The 20,683-nt window shown below is 35.5% G+C and overlaps 1 protein-coding gene across 2 annotated transcripts in view; it reads left to right on the top strand.

Moving 5' to 3' along the window:
• Nucleotides 1-20,683, top strand: part of ASPH (aspartate beta-hydroxylase) — a 106,660-nt gene that overhangs the window by 63,145 nt on the left and 22,832 nt on the right. For both annotated transcript variants that reach the window (XM_070940523.1, XM_070940524.1), the window contains exons 15-21: nucleotides 7,032-7,067; nucleotides 9,583-9,668; nucleotides 10,440-10,526; nucleotides 14,458-14,608; nucleotides 15,668-15,804; nucleotides 18,182-18,280; nucleotides 18,767-18,856. In XM_070940523.1, the coding sequence (XP_070796624.1) occupies nucleotides 7,032-7,067; nucleotides 9,583-9,668; nucleotides 10,440-10,526; nucleotides 14,458-14,608; nucleotides 15,668-15,804; nucleotides 18,182-18,280; nucleotides 18,767-18,856 (686 nt within the window). The remainder of the gene's footprint in view (nucleotides 1-7,031; nucleotides 7,068-9,582; nucleotides 9,669-10,439; nucleotides 10,527-14,457; nucleotides 14,609-15,667; nucleotides 15,805-18,181; nucleotides 18,281-18,766; nucleotides 18,857-20,683) is intronic.

Here is a 20,683-nt window from a genome sequence, read left to right on the forward strand (position 1 = left end):
AAAGCCCAAACTAGAAATATATATATATATATATATATATATATATATATATATATATATATATATATATATATATATATATATATGCAAAAAATTAAAATCTCGGGTGTTTTCCCGCGTCATTATAAATAAATTGGTTAAAATATTTAAAATCCTAGTTAAAATCCCAGTTTAAAATCTTCTAAAATTCCCTACAGAGCACTCTGCAAGGTCCTTTAAAACCTCAGCTAAAATCCTACCAGTGACTTTAAAAGTTTTTCTTAAAGCAACGTTTCGACAGGCTCACACCCTGTCATCTTCAGGCTCTGTTTCATGTAGAAGCTATGCGTTCTCTGTTGCGGGGCCGGAGCTGTCGCTTATCTATATTTGCTGCTGCTGACGTATGCTGGCTAGCTTGCAACTCTGTGTTCTAATTGGAGGACAACAGTTTTTCTTCCTGCTTCCTCCTCCTAGCTACTTGGCTTCGTGTTACAGGCCCAGCTTTCTCAGATTCTCTATTATTATCTGTCTGCTGTAGAGGGGAAAGGATTCTGGTAGGCATTACAGCACCCTTGATTGTTAGTTGAGATCTCAGCCTATCTTCTGGCTCGATCCTCTCTCTCTCCCTATTGCTAGCCACCCTCTGCAAAGAAGGAAGAATTCTGGCAGGCCTTACAACACCACTGGTTGCTTGCTGGAATCTCTGCCTCTCTTCTGATGTTAACACTCGAGTTTCTCTCAGTGCAGGTCCCCAAATACTTGATAACCTAGAGGCGTCGTCTCGTCTATTAATATTCTGTGGCCTCTTTTCAATTTCGATGGCCTCCCTGATTATTCTTTTGTTGAGATGTTCCTCTTTCACCACTGTTCTGGTTTTATTAAAATCAATATTGTGTCCCGTGGCTTTCATGTGTTGTACCAAAGAAGAGGTTTGCTCTTCTTTCCTCACTGCATTTTTATGTTCTTCTAAACGCACACTTATTTGTCTATTTGTCTGTCCAATATAAGATGACTGACAGGAGGCACATGGCACTTCATATATCCCCTGGTTTTCCAACTCAATTTTATCCTTAGGGTTTCTCACCATCATCGATATTTTTCTATCTGTACGGAACACTGTTTTTATCTTTTGTTTCCGTAATATCTTACTAATTTTATCGGTGGTCCCTTTTATATAGGGGAGGATGGCAGTTCCCATATTCTGTTCTTCTTCTTGGGTTTTGCTCTGTCCTACTGTCCCTTGCTGGATTATAGTTCTAATTCTATTTTCGTGGAACCCATTTTCCATTAATACTTCTGTGAGGGTCTTAAGCTCTGTTTGTACATGTGCCTCATCTGCTAGACGTTTAGTTCTAGTGATTAAAGTTTTTGCCACTGAACTTATTTATGAGGGATGATGGTGTGAGTGTGCGTTCAGGTAACGATTTGTATGTGTCTTCTTTTGGTAAACACTGTGTCCTAGGGTGCCATCAGTTCTCTTATATATTAGTACATCTAGGAATGGGAGTTGATTTTCCTTCTCCATTTCCATAGTGAACTTTATCTTCGGGTGCATGTTATTCAAGTGTGCTAGAAAATTGTCTAGCTTGTCTTTTCCATGAGGCCAGATGACAAACGTATCATCTACATATCTGAGCCATAATTTTGGTTTATAGATAGTTTGTTCCAATGCTTTAATTTCAAATCCTTCCATGAACAGATTGGCAATAACTGGGGAGAGCGGAGACCCCATTGGTGCCCCTTGCATTTGTTTATATCTTTGCCCTCCATACATGAAGTAGGTGTTAGATAGGCAATGCTCTGCCAATTCTATGATGTGGTTTGGTGGCTGGTATTTGTTTTTGATCATTGCTAGAGCTTCTGTAACGGGTACTTGGGTGAATAATGAGACCACATCAAAGCTTACAAGTAGGTCACCCTGCTCTATGCGTTGGTTTCTCAGAATTTCTATGAGATGATATGAGTTCTGCACATAGGAAGCAATCGATTCTGCAAATGGTTGTAATTGTTTGGCTAAGTATCTAGCCAAGTTTTGTAGCGGAGAGCCTATAGAGCTGACTATAGGTCTGAGGGGTATGCCCTCTTTATATATTTTTGGGAGGCCATATAGTTTTGGACATTTCTATGACTTCTCTCTGGGAATGATTGTTTGTTGAACTTCTTTATCTATGGGACTGGCCTTTATCTTGGCTTTGGTAGTTTTTTTCTAAATATGGGTCAGTGCTTAGAGGTTTGTACGTAGCGTCTTGGAGGAGCTCGAGTAACTTTTTGTCATAATCTACCATATTCATTATCACCGTGGCATTGCCTTTGTCTGCGGGCAGTATAGTTATACTATCATCCTTTCTTAGTTCCTGCAATGCTCTGTATTCTTCCCTGGGCAGGTTACTCTTAGGGGGTTTGCTAGTGCAAATAATGTTAGTAACCTCATGCCTAATTCTATCAGCATCCTCCATGTTGAGTTTTGTTAAGCTAGCTTCCACCTCACATATCACTGTTTCTACAGGAATTCTCCTGGGCGCTACTGCAAAATTAAAGCCTTTTGCCAAAATGCTTGTTTCTGCTGTAGTCAGCTCTCTGTTGGAGATGTTATAAACTACATGTTTTAGATGGTGCTGTACTACTCTAGGGGGTCTCCCTTGATTTTCTAAGTACTCAAATTTCTTTTGGTGTCTATTGTTTTTGTAAAAGGTCTCAGTTTCAGCTCTCCAAATGGCCAGTAGTTTTATTTTGTCCCACAGAATTGGGTGAACTGTGTTACTTATTTTCAAATGCAAAGTTAATAAATCCTTATTTGTTTGATCTAATAAGAACCTTTTGTTATGGAGTTAATTTCTCAATAATGCCATTGCTGTTCTTCGTAAAATATGTTTAATGGGAGCAGACATAGGATGGAATTTAACTCTAAAGCATGTTGATATAACTCCTCGGTCTCGGCAGCGACGTAAGAAACTTAGATCACATAATATTACAGCCCTCCTTACTTCAAACTTTTCATAGATCCTAGTGAGATGGTACATACCGTAGAGGTATGATATTTGTCTTCTTAAGTTTTCGCGGGTGTGCATATGCAAAAAATTAAAATCTCGGGTGTTTTCCCGCGTCATTATAAATAAGTTGGTTAAAATATTTAAAATCCTAGTTAAAATCCTAGCTTAAAATCTTCTAAAATTCCCTACAGAGCACTCTGCAAGGTCCTTTAAAACAGGAATTTTAGAAGATTTTAAGCTGGGATTTTAACTAGGATTTTAAATATTTTAACCAACTTATTTATAATGATGCGGGAAAACACCCGAGATTTTAATTTTTGGCATATGCACACCCGCGAAAACTTAAGAAGACAAATATATATATATGTATGTATGTATGTATGTATGTATGTATGTATGTACGTATGTATGTATATGCAAATAATTGCCATTTATTTTCTAAGCACGAAGATGAGGATTTTGAAAAACATCTTGATATAAAAAAAAATTGTTCATCCTTCGGGTACTCCAGCTTTCATAAATATGAATGTATGTTGGACAATTTTCCTTCCACATGTGCTTTCTCTCATCATAATGGGTGTTTTTTTAATGTATATTTAATAGATGTATCAAAGAGAGGTGGGGTAAGAGATTGTTGGGTTTCTGTGATCATTTTAGTTCCAAGGGAGTGTCCTTTAATTCTGTTATTGCCTACCTTTTACCCTAGGTAGCAACTTTGTGCTTAATTAAACAGTATTTCTAATAACACATAGCTAAATTAACTATATTACAAAGTTGCATATTTATATTAAAGATTATTTCTAAATCACCTGTTTTATGGTTGGTCCTCTAATTTAGATCTCCCCTTATTTTTTCAGATACTTAACGCTTCAAAAAGACTCCCTACATCAGGAGGACCAGCCTAAACCATATTCTACACAGTGGCAGCAGATGTTTGTTAAATTTTTCTATGACATAATTAATGGAGCTCAGAAAATTAGTGGTGGGTGGGAGACACTAAAAAGTGTTTCACAAAATTACTTTACAAGACCATTCCATTTAGAAATTCCATTTTTAATTCATTCCCTATAACTACCAATATAACATAAAAATGTGAAACCTTTTTAAAAGTACTTAATATGCATGGCAAATTCCTTTCTTAAAATGATCCAAGAAATGCAAAAGATACTTCTGAAAATTCCTAAAACAGTGAAGGATAACATAGCACATAGTTGACCTTTTAGTATGCCAATTAACTTTAGCATATATTTAGAGTACTAATATTCATTTTTAATATTTTTGTAGCATTTAGTACAACATGGTTTTTTTTTTTTTACTTCTCCCCTTATTAGTGGACAAACAGTTATATCTGAATCTTAATATGTGGTGTTCACATAATTGTAAATGTGCTATTTATAGTGTAACAGTAAATTATGGATGTAATTTGATTTTACTAAGTTTTAAAATGTGAACAAAATATTTTGGTATATTTACATGCCTTATGGCAAAAAACTAGTGAAATAGGACTGTGAAATAACTTGGACTTGGACTTCTACATACTAATTTTGTGTGCCATTATTTATCTGATTTTAGCCCAGATAAAGCAAATAATTTAACCATGGGCCTATTCCAAGAGGATCACTAAATATATTTTTTACTTTTTAATGTTTTGATGGACTGATTCTTCTAATGAAACTTTAATATTAAAACACAAGGATTTTCCTTTTCCTTTTGGCTTCATTATTATCTCTGCTACAGTTTCACATAAACTGCTAGGCAATTAAATTGATATTACATAAGTGATGTCTTTGTAACTTCTTATAATAATAGAACTTCTGCTGTAAATAAGATTGAAAAGTAAATGATCTTAGGCTTATAGTTTAATCATTACTGCTTGTACCTACTTTATCAAAAACTGTTCGTTACATATATTTCTTAATAAATATTTACTCTGCTTACAAAATATCAATATTAACTGAGGCAGTCCATAAGAGAATTGTTCTCAGTCTGCTGCATAAGTAAAATATATTCTTTCAGAAAAAAATAAAAAGCAGTTACATTTCAATTTTAGATTTTGATAGGAAATAAATACTATTTGAATCCTTGAGGGTTCACTAGAATAGCAATAGAATATGTGGCTTGTATATTTTAGGAGGTGATTGATTGTAACTTGATTTTTTTGGGGGAAAAAATAGAGATAAATGCAGTGCATTTTTATTATGTTGAAATCCAAGATAGTAAGGACTACATAGTTTGAGTGTGTATGTAGTGCTTTATCAGGTATTTTTGTGGACTTGTTCTCTTCTTCTCAGTCTCTCCATCTATGCATGAAAGAGTTCCCACCAGCTGTAACTGCCTTGGTCTCTCCCTATTCATTGTGTCTACACAGGGGCTGTAGCAAATGAGAACACTGTGCTAGAAGGACTATGCCATATATATTTATAATACTTAGGAAACAATCTGTTCATACAGATCGAGGCAAAGTATTATTCTTCATGGAATTAAAATTGTACATTTCTAAATGACAGCAATACATTTTATAAAGCCATAATTTTAAGGATAATTAAGATTATTTTGGGTAAAATAAATTGAATTTTTGTACAACGACTCTATTTTTGAAATGTTGGGATAAGATGATTGTGCTGTGATCAAATTTTCTGTTATGCTACTATGTTTTTCTTGTTTACATAAGTGTGCCATGGAGACAAGGTGAAGGGGACTATTAAAATATATACCTTCTGTGTTAACATTTGCTGCAATAAAATACAGAAGAACGTTTGATGAATCGAGTCATTATTTTTTTAAAAAATACTGACGTACACTTTAGTGATCGGTCATTAAATCATTATAAAGGCTAGAAAAAGACCATTCAGGAGGAAGAAGGAACGCAGAGCTAGAAACAATTCAGGGAAATACAAAGAAAATATGGCCATAACTATTACTTCCAGAATATGTTATGAGTTGTATTATACTAAGGATATAACTGAAACTGTTATTTAACATATTAGGACCATTTGCTTCATATCGACATTGCAGAGACTTGTGACATAAAGATAGATTACACGAACAGTCTTTAAGGTTACTGCACAGAATTCCTTGCATGTGCTGTAGAACTAACTCTAGCTAACCATTGCTGAATTTATTTCACAAATGTGAATGTGAAATGTGAGGGGGTATACTCACTCTGTGACATACTGTATGTTCTGGATAACAAATGGTGCCTTCCTAACAGTGGTATAACAATCTCTGTAGAACTAATAGTATTGAAGATATATAAAGCAAATCTAAGCAAACCATACAAAATCCAATTCAGATTAACAGTTACGGTAATTTGTAAAATTGATCTGATTCAACACACAAAAAAAAAGAAATTTGATTTGACTTGATATGATTATCAAACTGATTTGATTTAGATTCTGGGTTGATTAAGAAAAATCTGCATATATGTTGAAATATCAAAAAAAAAATTCAGATATATTCAGATAATTTAAACAAACTAATTTGTTTTATAAATTTCATTAGCATCAACTGTCCAAACTGTATATTTGAATGGCAAATGTGTTTTTATATAGGAAACTGATCAAGACTGGGATTCCATCTGAAAAGGGAAACTATTTCAAACTTTGATTTCAGATGTGTTGTGATTCTTGTTGAGCTGATGATGGTAGTGGTACTTTGTGTCATCTCAGAGTCTCAGCCAGCAGTTCATATAGCCAGCAGTAATATTCAGTAGTATGCTTTAACATGGGCAAAAGCTTTTTCTACTTATTGGGGTGACCAGGGGATGCCTCAGAAGTGAGGTGAAGCAAATCAATGCAGCCAGCTTGATATTAGAAGCTGAGGAAAGCACACTGCTTTTGGAAGCATTTCAAAGGAATGCTTTGCTCAAAGTATCATAAAAGCAAAGCAACCCATTTAAACTTTGCACATCCTTAATTAACAACACATGGATATTTTACTCAGGGCACATTATGCTTACATGGTATTTATTTGAAGACAGCATTTTAATAATTCAATGAATATACATTTGAACTTGCTTTTAAAAAGGATCAGGATGATAAGAAATCTCTTTACCTATTCCAGGACATGGTGAAAAAGAAACTCTGCAAAAAGAAAAAGGTAAGCAATTGAAAATACGGACAGTTCAAAAATCTAAAATTCCTGCATTGGTAAGGATATATTTGAAATAGTCTAATTTTTTTCTGGGGGATTTTTTGGGGTGGGGTGGGGACTTTGACACCTACAGTGAGACAGGGTCAACCTGAGAAAGTAATAATCATATCTTTGAAAAATACTTCGGATACCATTCTAGGATTTGGGAGGAAAATGTTTTATCTATATGGTTTGCATAGTTACAGATCTCATGTTCTCTATTGGAAATGGCACTCAGGCAAATCCTAAGACTTGTCCCTAATATATCGTTTAGACTTCTTGATTTCCAACCTTTTTTGTTTATTTAAGGTTTAAGAAATAAATACTTTTTTATGTTTCTCCCCCCCCCCCAAAAAAAAACTGTCAAAAGAACATAATAATTTAAAAGCTTGGGCAACCAGATGCCTACTGTGCATCACAAGCCATTGCTCTCTGGCATTTGCAATTTGGAAGCATGCTGTTCTCATGCTAAAAGACAGAAACAAACCTTCAAATTTCTGAAGTGACCTATCATTAAATATATATTTTTGAAGATCTCCAGTTTTCTTACTAATATGCTGAATGGTTGAGTCAGCTACATTTTCAATTTAAAATAAAATGGACAAGAGATGGAATAGTTTTGCTTTAGCTGGCAGTATTGCTACCTTTTAATTTATTATTATAACATGGTATTTAAACAGAAATATAGCAAGAAAAAAGGCTGCTACGACTTCCAATGAAATAAGAAATGTTCTGTAGAGGTTGCTATCTTAAGATTGATAGCAGTTTATTGATTTTGATATGTATTCTAAAAGTTACACCATAAAATATGCATTGTTTAAAATGACTCAAAAGAACAACTGAATTGTGCAAGCATGAAATGCCCCACCTTGCTCTTAGATTTCTACATGAATTTGCAAAAAAAGGAAAGAAATTAATCTTTATGAATGGATTCCTAAAAGTGGATACACTTTTTTTTTTTTTGCAGTCATACACAAGACAGGTTGCTTTAATGGACCATGGAGACATTTTGTTTGTACCAGATCCAACCATTTCTTCTGAATCCTCTTCAGAATGCACCAGAATATTATACAATACTGGCCAATGTAGACATCTGTCATTTTTTCCTTGTCCAAAAACAGGATAGCATATGGTAGAATGTGAACTCAATGTCCTGAAGCATATGGGTGTTCTTGGAAACAATGTATGAAAATAGACCTCCCAAATCTTTAAAAATGACAGCAAATTATTGTTTTCATGCATTTGTCTATGCAATCAATCATATTGAGCTAAAATGCTGTAATATTCAAAATACTGAAGTGTAAAGGTAAAGATTCCCCTGCACGTGTGCTTGTCATTTCTGGCTGTAGGGGTGATGCTCATCATCATTTCTAAGTCGAAGAGCCAGCGCTGTCCGAACACATCTCCATGGTCATGTGGCCGGCATGACAAGGGCACACGGAGCGCTGTTAGCTTCCCACCAAAGTGGTCCCTGTTTTTCTACTTGCATTTTTTACATGCTTTCAAACTGCTAGGTTGGCAGAAGCTGGGACAAATAACGAGCTTACTCAGTTACGCGGCGCAAGGGTTTCGAACCACTGAACTGCCAACCTTCTGATCGACAAGCTCAGAGTTTTAGCCACTGAGATATAGATGTGTTTAAATATTAATAATGAAGGACTAGTAACACTGCTACATAAGTAGATAACTCCTACAAATACAATATTACAGTTCTGACATGAGAAATATATATGGGAAATAGTTTACAGTCGCTGTAAACAAGTTCACAAATTGGTTTAACAGTTGGTGGTTTTGGAGTTCTGGTTAAAAATATCTACAGTTCGTCTTATCTGCCATAGTTGTCTTGAATTCTATAATGGTAAGGTCCTTGAGTGTTTTTGTTCATTCTAGATTAATTTTCTCCATACAGAAGTGTGTTAATATTGGAGACACATAACCTGAAATTTCAAGACCAGTTTTATCCCAAAGGGCAGAAAAAGATACTGTACACAGAAAATGACCATATTAAATTCAATAATTTATATTTTATCACATCAAATTTATTTTTTGTCTTTATTCCACCCACTACTTGGAGGGGGAGACTTTTTTACTTTTTTATATTTTATGTTCATGTTGATCCTCTATGTGTATGCTGAAACCTCTAAACAATAAAAGCTATAGCTCTGCTACTTACCACATTTCGAATGGTAAAAACCAGAGAGGATAATGGGATTGGCAGAAAGGCAGAAGAGAGATCTTTGGAGGTACAAGTGTGAGGCAGGTCTGAGGCAAGGAAGGAGAAGGCAAAGAGAGAATGAGAAACAGAAGCTAATACCAAGATACAATTTTTAGTTTTCAAATTATTATGGATGTAAAATGTATTTTTCCTTCCAATGGAAAATTGATTTATTATACCAGAATTCCTGAGTTGCTCTAAAGTTATAAGCCTCCAATATTACTGAATTTGGTGGAAATTTTGTGGGTTTTTTATGCTTTTTCATAGTAAAGAAGAAAAAACCAAAATTGCTCAATAAATTTGATAAAAGTATTAAAGTTGAACTCGATGCTGCAGAAAAGCAACGCAAAAAGGTAAAATTTAGTTTGAAAAATTAAAACTGCAAGTTAATATGTGTGTATGTGTGTATGTGTCTGTCGGTCCACGTATCATGCCACATTGCTAAATTAATTACTAGTAAACTTTCTCTGGAGGAAAAAGTGTGTGTGAATAGGCATTAGCAGAAATGTTTTAATATCTCTGAACATTCATCAACATCAATATGCCAGTAATTGATATACAACCAATCTTGTCTTTGGAATGATATTCTTGCAACTATAGAAATTAGCACCAGCCATTTGTCATAATCTCTTTCAGATAAAGAGGATTTTTTAATGATAAATGGCTCGTGTTAATTTCTTAACATAGTGATCAGAAATTATTCAAGTTAATCCCATCTTAAATAATTATATTTTAAATATCTATCAAGGCCTTTTTAATTTTCCTAGGACATTCATTTTAAACCCAGGAACAACAGACTTTTGTTTTCTTCCCTGAATTTATATCATTATTTGTATTTCTTTTAATGATATTTTAATAATGGATTTGCAAAAAGTCATTGTATCTGTTCTTAAAATTGTATATTATATCTTAAATACAAAATATTCCACCATGCTTCTCTGACATTAGGTTCTGCTGTCCCCAACTTTTTTTCATCTATATCTGTTGGGTTTCAATATTTATATTTCCTCGTTTGGGCCTTGTGGGAGTCAGCATCCAACATATCTGGGGTGCAGTCTTACTTAAATAATAATTGTAAGGATTTCCTCTTCTTTATTTATAGCATATCTCTATCTGACTTTCAGGGGAAAACAGAAGAAGCTTTAAAGGCATTTGAAGCTTTGGTAAGCAAGTATCCCCAAAGTCCTCGAGCAAGATATGGAAAAGCCCAGGTAAAAATTAAACAAGAAAACAAAAAGTTGTGCATGGAAAATCGAACTATGGTATATCTCATTATATAGCCATGATTTTTTTACTGATTGCAAATGAAGTAAATTAAATAAAGTATTTATATTAGAAAATAAAGATTTCCTTTGAAAACAGCTTCTGATTTCATAATCTATCACTTATTTTATTCTTTAAAATATAGTGGTACCTTGATACTCATCATTAATTGGTTCCAGGAGGTATGATGAGTCCCAAAAATGATAAGTACCAAACAATTTTTTCCCATAAGGAAGAATGTAGTGAGTCACAAGGCAGCTGACACTGACAAGTTCTAGCTTGTGCATTGAATACCAAACAAATAATACCAGGACAAAATTTTCATATCAAAATGCACTGGGTACTTAATTTGATGAGTTTCAAAGCAATTGCATGCCAAGCTATCACTGTATATAGGGGAAAATATAATATTATCTCATAGGTTAATGTGATAGACTAAGGGTACATTATTTTGTTGTAACTAAGTTAATTGGACTTTGATAAATTCCTCTGAACTGAGAGTATCTTCCTTTATTTCTCTCTTTTAATAAGTACAGTAATCAGTAAATTATATGGTTCAGAATTGGCAAAAAAAGAAGTACAGAGCATAGTGAATTATGAAATTTAATAGCCAAATTGTAGCATGGCATGAAAAGGACCCTGGTGGGAATGATCAGCTTTTTTGAGGCCAAAATCTGACTTTGAAAATAAGCATTCCTATAAAATTGGGGTTGGGAGGGAGGGAGAAACTTAATAAGGAGTGAATGATTTTTCTCAATTTTATTTGTTTTTCATTTTGTCATATTGAAAATTCCAATTTGCTACTAACTTTTGTATGGATTTGGAAGCAAGCCCAAATTTTCAGGATTGGTGGGCACAGGTAGCCCTGATTCTGCATGTTACAAACCTCTGGATTTCTAAGGGAGTCCCCTTACGGATTTTTATAGCATAGAATTGCCATTTCATTATTTTGTGAATGAGAATAGCAATAGCAATAGAACTTAGACTTATATACTGCTTCACAGTGCTTTTATAGCCCTTTCTAAGCGGTTTACAGAGTCAGCCTATCGCCTCCAACAATCTGGGTCCTCAGTTTACCGACCTTTGAAGGATGGAAGGCTGAGTCAACCTGAGCCGGTGAGAATCGAACTGCTTGCAGTCAGCAGAGTTAGCCTGAAAAACTGCATTCTAACCACTGCGCCACCAAACAGAAGAAGTTTTAAAAACATTTGAAGCTGAATAGTCCTGTTTATGTGTGAGGGAGTATTTGATAGCTAGCCATATCCAATGATGTTGCAGTTAGGGACAAGTGATTACAAAATTTAGATTTTTGGATCTAAGTAATTGAAATTAAGATGTTTCTTTCATGACATTGGAATGATCATTTAAATTTATCCTAATAATATTGGCTAAACACAGACAAGGTACTAATTTGAGTTCAGTATTATATCTTTTATCTGCTTATATTGCACTGAGTGAATGGAACTAAGTCCCAAATACCCATTTAAGTCAGCCACAAAAATCGGAGAAAGAAAGATACATTTGAATCAAGTTTTATTAGTTTCCACCCCCAACGCACACTCACATATTTTATGAAACAGAGTATTGACCATATCATATCATATCCTATACAACTTGTCATATCTGAATATATTTAACTTAGTTACAATTTCTGCCAAAGTGTTCTTTTTCCATATTTTTTAATCAAATCTTAATATTTCTATTCTTGTTTCCATAAACAGTATCTTCTTTCGCCCTCACATTCTATTTTCTCCATTTTTAATCAGATATATTCTCTTTTAATTTTTAATAATTCATTCTTTATCCTAACATATTTAAACATGTTCGGGGATGCCTTTCTTCCATTTCATCTTTTTTGTTTTACAGCAATCTTTCTTCTCTTTCTCCTCCTCTCCCTCCCTTCTTTTATCCTTCCTACCTTCTTCTTTCCTCCTCTCCTACTCCTTCTCTACTTCCCCTTCCTTTCTCCCTCTCCTCCTTTCTTCCCCCATCTAACCTTCTCTCCTACTCTTATTTCCCCTTCCTTTCTTCCTCTCGTCTTCCCTTTCTTCTGTTCCTCTCTCTCTCCTTCTCCCTTCCTTCGATCTCTCTACTCCTCCTTCCATTTCTCTCTATTGCTGCATTAGTTTTCAAGTCAGTGTTTTTTTTCCTATGATGTCCAGGCATCCCTGATTTTCTAAAGAGAGATACATTTGGATGGTTCAGATAACTTAAGTGGCAAGGAGTTGGGTATAAATTGCAACTATCAAAGGCTCAAGTTACATAGGTGTTTTGGGGAGGGAGAATAATTCCTTACATAACCCTAGACTGGGCTAGGGTTTTCCCCCTGACCTGTAAAAATTGAATGATTAACTGCATAATTTTTAAAAGCAGTACCACTTTGATCCCACTTCATCAGCTTTCAGGCTTTCCCTGAAAGAAGGGAACAGGTGATATAATGTAACACTTCCTTACGTAAGTAGAAGAGGCTAGCTAGCTCATGCCTTTCCTCTTCTGAACGCCTTTGAGCTTCTCACATTACAAAGGATTAAGACATGGTATTCACTCTCCTACCCTTCTCAGGTGATGTAATCCTAAAATGAGAGTACATTCCCTAACCCTGCAATCTGAAATTATCTGGCGAAAATGTACAGGTAGTCCTCAATTTATGACCATTTTTTTAATGACTGTTCAAAGTTATGAAGGCACAGAGAAAAGTGCCTTACAATCAGTCTTCACACTTAACAACTGTTGCAATATTCCTGCAGTCACATAATCGTGATTTGGGCATTTAGCAACTGTTGTTTGTTTGTTTGTTTGTTTGTTTGTTTGTTTGTTTGTTTGTTTAGATTTATATGCCATTTATACAACCATTTATAATGGTTGTAGAGTCCCAGAGTCATATGATCACCATTTGTGACCTTCCTAGGGGGGTTCTGACAAGCAAACTCAATGGGAGAAGCTGGATTTGCTTAATGACTATGTAATTTGCATAACGACTCCAACAAAAAAGGTCATAAAATCAATTGTATCTCATCTAACACATGTATCGCCTAACAACAGAGGTTCCGATTCCAACTGTGGTCATAAGTCGAAAACTACATGTACTGTATAACTTCTTTAAGGACATCAGTCTAAAAACCCACAAAAGAATATATTTAAATCCTTAAAACTTAGTAGCACTAGCTTACTATCACTAAAATGCAGACATGATACTATTCAAACTTACAGAATTAATTATGAAGTTACCTAGTATTAAAACAAGATAGTCATTTTAGATGCATTTAGAATACAGTAGCAGATATTTTAGATTTTTTTCAGCCTTATGTCCCTTTTGCTTCAAGGAAGGGAAGAAAAGATCATCTTAAGTTCAAAGTCACTTTACAGGCATCTCAGAAAAAAAGCAACTAAAGAAAGACATGCATTGAAAATGTATTGATTGTTTTGAAGCAACTGTCGTATCTGGATATAGACATGGCTTTCAAACACTCAAAATAAATTCTTAGTTTTTGATGATATAACAGTGTCACAGAGTTTATTTATTTATTTATTTATTATATTTCTATACCGCCTTTCTCCCGTAGGACTCAAGGCGGTGTACAGTCAAGAAAAATATAGACACACAAACATCATAAAATTGCTAATTAAAATTATTACTTAGTTTGGTCAATTAAATAAAACCCAGAATTAGATAACATTAGAGTTGAAGTCTCATTCTTCCTTTTGCATTCAAGAATTATGTATCTGCCATATTCAGTTTTTACACATCCAAACTTTAGAACTCACATAATGGTGGTTTGGAAATAAATGTTATAATCTAACAGCCATTGATTAATTTAACCCGTGCTTTAAATTTGATAGAAATTTCAGTACTAATTAATGCTTTATTATCACATACAGAGTGAGGATGACTTGGCTGAGAAAATGAGAAGCAATGAAATACTACAGCGATCTATCACCACCTATGGTGAAGTGGCCAATCTGCCAAATGTCCCTGATGAGCTAGTAAAGATGACACTGAAACGGCGGGCAGAAAGGCAGCAGTTTCTTGGTAAGTTTCTGAAACCAGTGGCCCGAATGTTGAAAAATGTTCTGTTTTCATATCCAGGAATTTGATATTCTTGTGTAGTTTCCAAGCTCCTAAGCTTATGAACATCAGGCAGGATGGAAACCTATTAAATTAATTTGAATACTCTCAAAATACCTCTCTTAAATGTTTATCGTAAACCATCTAGAGTCACTTAAAGTAGGTAAGATGGGTGGTGTATAAAATATAGATAGATCGATTGTGCTTTTGGGAAGGCTGTGCTTCACAGCATGTGCTGAAGCCATCCAGAACATAAATGGCCAATGCATATAGAGAATGCTAAGATGAGCCTTCTCCTGCAGCTGAAAGCAATTGGAGGCAATATAAACTGTTTTGTCAAAGTGATTCATGTTACCTCTCACATCTACAAAGAGAATCAGGTCACCTGCTTGCGCAAATCTCTTTGTTAAAGTAAATCAAATACAAGCCTAATGCAAATACACCTGTCTGTTTCCAGTGGCTGAAATTGCAGTGTACAGGCTTAAAAGCTGAAGTTTTATTGTGCAAAATAAATCATTGGTCACAAAATGCATTTCAACTAATCATTCCCAGGAGCATTATATTACATGTATAATTTACATTTGAATTATTAAAGGTAGTAATTTTCTTAGTTTTATTCTGAGGTAGCCTATGTAGTTTCAAAGATATAGGAGCAGCCAACCTTTCATTAAATAGTGTGATAATTATGAATACTGTGATTAAAGCCAGCTTATTTATATCTATAATTGATTCAGTTGAGAAAAAAGGCCAACAATTCGGAACATGTATTATTGCCCAAAAAGAGAATAGTGAAAATGCTTTGATTTTGCACTAGAGGTCTCCATAACACTAGGCAATGCAAGCATAGTTCTAAGGCATGCCTTAGAAGTGTAAGTTTTACACATGTTTCAATGTTTAATAGCACGTAGTCTGTTTTATTATTTAACAATCTTAATTTATTTTGTTAGCAAAGTTCCTGTATTCCATGTTGCTTCTTTGTGTGTGTAGCCAAGTTGTTTTTTTATTGTTTTCCCATCAAATTAGGTCGCATGAGAGGTTCATTAGTTACACTACAGAAACTGGTTGATCTGTTTCCCAATGATACTTCATTAAAGAACAACCTTGGAGTGGGTTATCTTTTAATTGGAGACAACAACAATGCCAAGAAGGTTTACCAGGAGGTGAGCTTCTATTAAGTACAGATAAATGATTCCAAAAATACTATATATGCGATTATGCAAGTCTTTATATATAAGAACCATGCATTAAAATAACCCGGGTAGGTGGATAAAAACCCTAGATATAAGTAATTGATTAATTGCATTGCCTATTTCTTTTCACAAATCTAAAGACATCATTTTGATATTCTCTAAGGCATTAATGGGCAATGTCTATAAGCCTTAAAAGTAGGTTTCGCTGTTTATATGCTTTTTTTCAAATTCTAGGTCCTTAATTTTTATATTTTTTACTCTTTTCTTCCATTTAGCTAAGGATGACATATTCAGGGCAACATCATAGCTTTCTTTAATCAATCAAACCCACCTATGTAACAGTACTGCTACAAATAAATTAAGCAAGTTGAGAATGACGTTAGTGCTTCTGAAATAATCATGTCTCAATAAAAGAATATTTGTAGCTCATGGTTGAAATGAGAGGTCCTTGATGTTCTGTGAGCTTGGTTATTTTCTTGCAGATGTTTCATTACCCAAACGAGGTAACACAGGGGTGTCAAACTGGCGGCCCACAGGCCGGATGCATCATGCACAGGCCACGCCCACCCCAGCTCCATGAACGGGGAAAAACATTGTGATATGTCATGCGACAGCAACGTGATGCTGCAAGTTTGACACCTGTGAGGTAACGTCATCAAAACACTGATGATGTTACCTAATATGGGTAATGAAAAATCTGGAAGGAAATAACTTAGCTCAGAGAGCACCAAGGACTCCTCATAGTCATCTCTGTCTGTTGGTCTCTCAGTCTGTCAGTCTGTCTCTCTATCTATCTATCTGAGAAAAGCAATCTTGCATCGTTTTCATGAGATTTTACGAAATTTTATTATTTATTATAATGGCAGCCCTGGCACCATGGCACCTCTGAGTGCCATAGTGTTGACCATGGTATACTCCTTCACATCCATGAATTGGAATAAGAAATTGTAGGTCAGCTGCAAACTTACAGAAATCTTTTCTATCGTCTTAAAATGCTGTTAACTATTGCTCTCAATAGCTTTAACTAGCAAGATCAGTAGTAAAGTCTTGTAATCTGTCAGCTGTTAAAGAGCCAGATGTTAACAGCTTGACTTCAGTGTTATTCAGCCCTTCAATTATTCAGACCTGTTTAAAAAAAATCTCACTCCTTCTTCGGTGAAAAGGCTAAGTAGTAAAAATTAAATCAAAGAATTATATGTCTTTAACTGAAAATAAATCTGATGGGAAATGTGCCCTATTTCTGGGAAATGTTTTATGAAACCATCCATTGTATCACAGCTTGGAGGCAATGTCAAAAAAGGGGTAGAATTTCACTTTTTTCCCCCATTATATATTTTTCTTTTGACTGTCATAGTCTGGAACTGAATACAATGCATTAAAGATACTCTTTGTAAGAAATCAAAGCTGCTTTTGTTTTCAAACAGCAATTGATCTTGTTTTTACTTTTTTCAAGGGCTTCCTCTGTAGTACAAGAAATCTGAAGACATGTTTTTGCTTATTCGGGTTATGCTAGTGCTCTGAACCATGCATGTAATGGCTAATGGAGTCAGGTGACTTTGTTACAAGGAAAATTCCCCTATCAAACAGACATGTAGTATTCTCTGTACTGTTTGGAACCCCATCCTCCATTAAATCCATTGTACAGATATCAAATCCAACATTCAGAATTCTTAACATGGATCTTAATAAAATTCATTTCTATGATACTGTATTCCATCTGAGAGGCAAAAAGAAAATGGTACCGAAACCTCTATCATCCATTGATATTGAGTTTTTCTCTTCTTTCTCGTAACATTTCACATCTGCTGCCAAGTTTGAATTTCTCTGTTTCTACTGGAGAAGTAGAAGTGTCACATGATGACAACATCACTTTCTGCTTTTTTAAAAGTTATTTATTGGATTTACAGCTTGGTGCCTTTTTTTTTTTTTTTTTTTTTTGTATAAGAACTCAAGGTAGCAAACATTGTGGTCTTCCTTCCTATTTTTATCCAGCTAGAGCCCTTTGAGGTTGATTGGGCTGAGAAAGAGTGACAGGCCCAATGGTCACCCAGTGAACATCTACAGCCTAGGCCTCCCTGCTCTTAGTCCAGAATCTTAACCAGTATACTCACGGTCTGAAATAGAGCAACTGGCCCAAAGTTCCCCAGGGGCTGAGTAGGGACTACAATCTGTAGGGAATACAGTCTGTCAGCTGCTAGTTCCACTCCAGAGTCCATAATGCTACCAGAGAGAGAAAAGAGAAAGACTGACAGAAAAAATACATTTTTACATTTTCTAAAAATGCATTGATGTTTTAGAAAGCTACAGAGGTAAAGTCGTGATTATTATTTCTTTTGTTCCCCCTTAGGTTCTAAGCCTGTCTCCTAATGATGGGTTTGCAAAAGTGCACTATGGATTCATTCTGAAGGCAGAGAACAAGATTGAAGAAAGCATTCCCTATCTGAAAGTAAACTTTACATTACGACTTTTATCTTTTTCTATTTGCGAAAGCAAAAGATGTTACTGCCAAAAGGAGGGCAATTGGGATGTCATGTACTGTATAGGATCAGATGTGAAATATTTAATAGTAGAGATGTCTTAAATGCCATTGGTGTGTGCTATGTATCTCCAGATTCGGGACTTCCAGTAATCATATAATGTTTTTTCCAGCTTCCTAGCCACCCTGTTCAAAAGCTAATTCATATATCCCTTTTTGTGATGGTTTTTGTGAAATAATCTTCTTTATGGTAAAATAGTAGGTTAATACATGTTGAGGCATAGGCAATAATGATTTTCACATACGAACACTTGAGGAAGAAGTATCTTGTGTTGCAGGGAATAGCTGGCTGGCTGGCACATTTTCTTGTAGATCTCAATACAGTGATAACATTAGGAATGAATTTAAAATGACTTAACATGTAATTGATGTGGTTTCTCTCTCTTTTTTCCCTAGGAAGGTCTAGAAACAGGCGATCCTGGCACTGATGATGGCCGCTTTTATTTTCATTTGGGTGATGCCATGCAGCGAGTTGGAAACAAGGAGGTAGGAAGTCTACTGAGTTCATTTGAAAAAGCAAATTAGACCACAGCCAAAGTGGAGGGTTAACTTAATCCTAATGGCCAGGAACCTGACCAGAGAAGACCAACCTATCTTGCTGTACAGGAAGTACAGGCTGGCTAGCTGGCTCAGTGGCTAAGATGCTGAGCTTGTCAATCAGAAAGGGCGGCAGTTCGGCGGTTCGAATCCCTAGTATAGGTCTCCTGCGTGAGCAGGGAGTTGGACTAGATGACCTCCAAGGTCCCTTCCAACTCTGTTACTGTTACCTTGTTACTTTGCTTCCTCTTCAATTGTATATTTTGGTCAACACTCAGAACTTAATTAGATGCAATATTATTAATATCTTTAACATTGGAGTGGCTGTTCTGTGCCTATTAAAAGTTTAACAAATGAATAAATAGCTGGCAAAGTGGTTTTGGCATACTACTTTAGATAAGCCTCTGCCTAATATTTATTTCTTATGCTATAATTTTTTTATACTTATTAAAAGTTGCAACTGAACAGAAAAGTAGCATTCCCTTCCTTTTAAGTTATCCCCTCCCTATTAAGTTTAGTCCAAGATTTGGCTAAAAGCCATGCTTTTGGTACTAATCATGCAAATCTATGGAGGAGCCATGCAATTCTATGGGGCAATGCTATTTCAGAGGGCAGATGTTAAGACATAGAAGGTCTTTTCTGAGTCCTGCTAAATAGCATTGTATAATCAATGGGATTCCACACAAGTCAAAATGTGGCAGAAACCTTAGGAGACAGATGTTCCTTCAAATAATTATCTACCCCATGCCATGTAAATCTTTAAAGGTGACAACTAACCTTATTGCACCTATAATCCAATTGACAACCAGTACAAATCACAAAGCATAGACATTATCAATATAATATGGCTTGCACATTACTGTTTGAACCACTGGATTTTGGACTGTCGGTATCTTCCAAATGGTTTTCAGGAAAAACCCTATATAGATTACACTACAACCACAAGGTGATTAAGGCAAGAATGATTATTAGAATGGCCTTTTAATCCAGGATAGGGCACCCTTGATGTGCAAGAGAATCTATGCAAAGGCCGTCCTCTTGGCCACCTTCTGCGACCTGCTGTTCAAAGAAGAACTGTGAGTTCAGAAGGACCTGCAGATTACATGCTAGACTCATCCTGGATTCTGCAATCCCATTAAAAGCTGAAGAAGAAAGATATTTCATATCTGGGCCCAAACATATGCAGCTACTCAGTCTGATTACATTTAAGGTCCAGCTTGTTCCTCTTCATCCAAATCTTCAGAGCCATCAAGCACTGGGATATGACTTCAACAGCATCATTTGGCCAGCCCACGATTGAGATTTACTGTTGTGTATTTTTTTTTTTTAATTTGATTTATATGCCGCCCTTTTCTGGAGACTCAGGGGGGCTTACAATGCGTTAAGCAATAGCCTTCATTCTTTTGTATATTTTATACAAAGTCAGCTTATTGCCCCCACAAACTGGGTCCTCATTTCACCTACCTTAGAAAGGATGGAAGGCTGAGTCAACCTTGAGCCTTGGAGAGATTCGAACCAGCAGAAATTGCAGGCAGCTGTGTTAATAACAGGGTGCATTAAACCACTGTACCATCAAGGCTCTTTTGTTTTGTTGATATACTGAGAATATCTGACCCCAAATCGGGTGAAATGCTCCCGGTTTGGACCGGATCGCCTGATCCGGTAGCGATGGCAGCGGGTGGTTCGGAGAACCAGTAGCAAAAATCCCTGTGCCCCCACCCATGCCCAGCTGAGCCGCGCAATCATCAGAGGTTTTTTTTTTTACTTTTGAAAGCA

Source organism: Pituophis catenifer, unplaced genomic scaffold, assembly GCF_029215685.1.
Source record: "Pituophis catenifer annectens isolate HBS135680 unplaced genomic scaffold, rPitCat1.0.hap2 SCAF_3, whole genome shotgun sequence".
NCBI lineage: Eukaryota > Metazoa > Chordata > Lepidosauria > Squamata > Colubridae > Pituophis > Pituophis catenifer.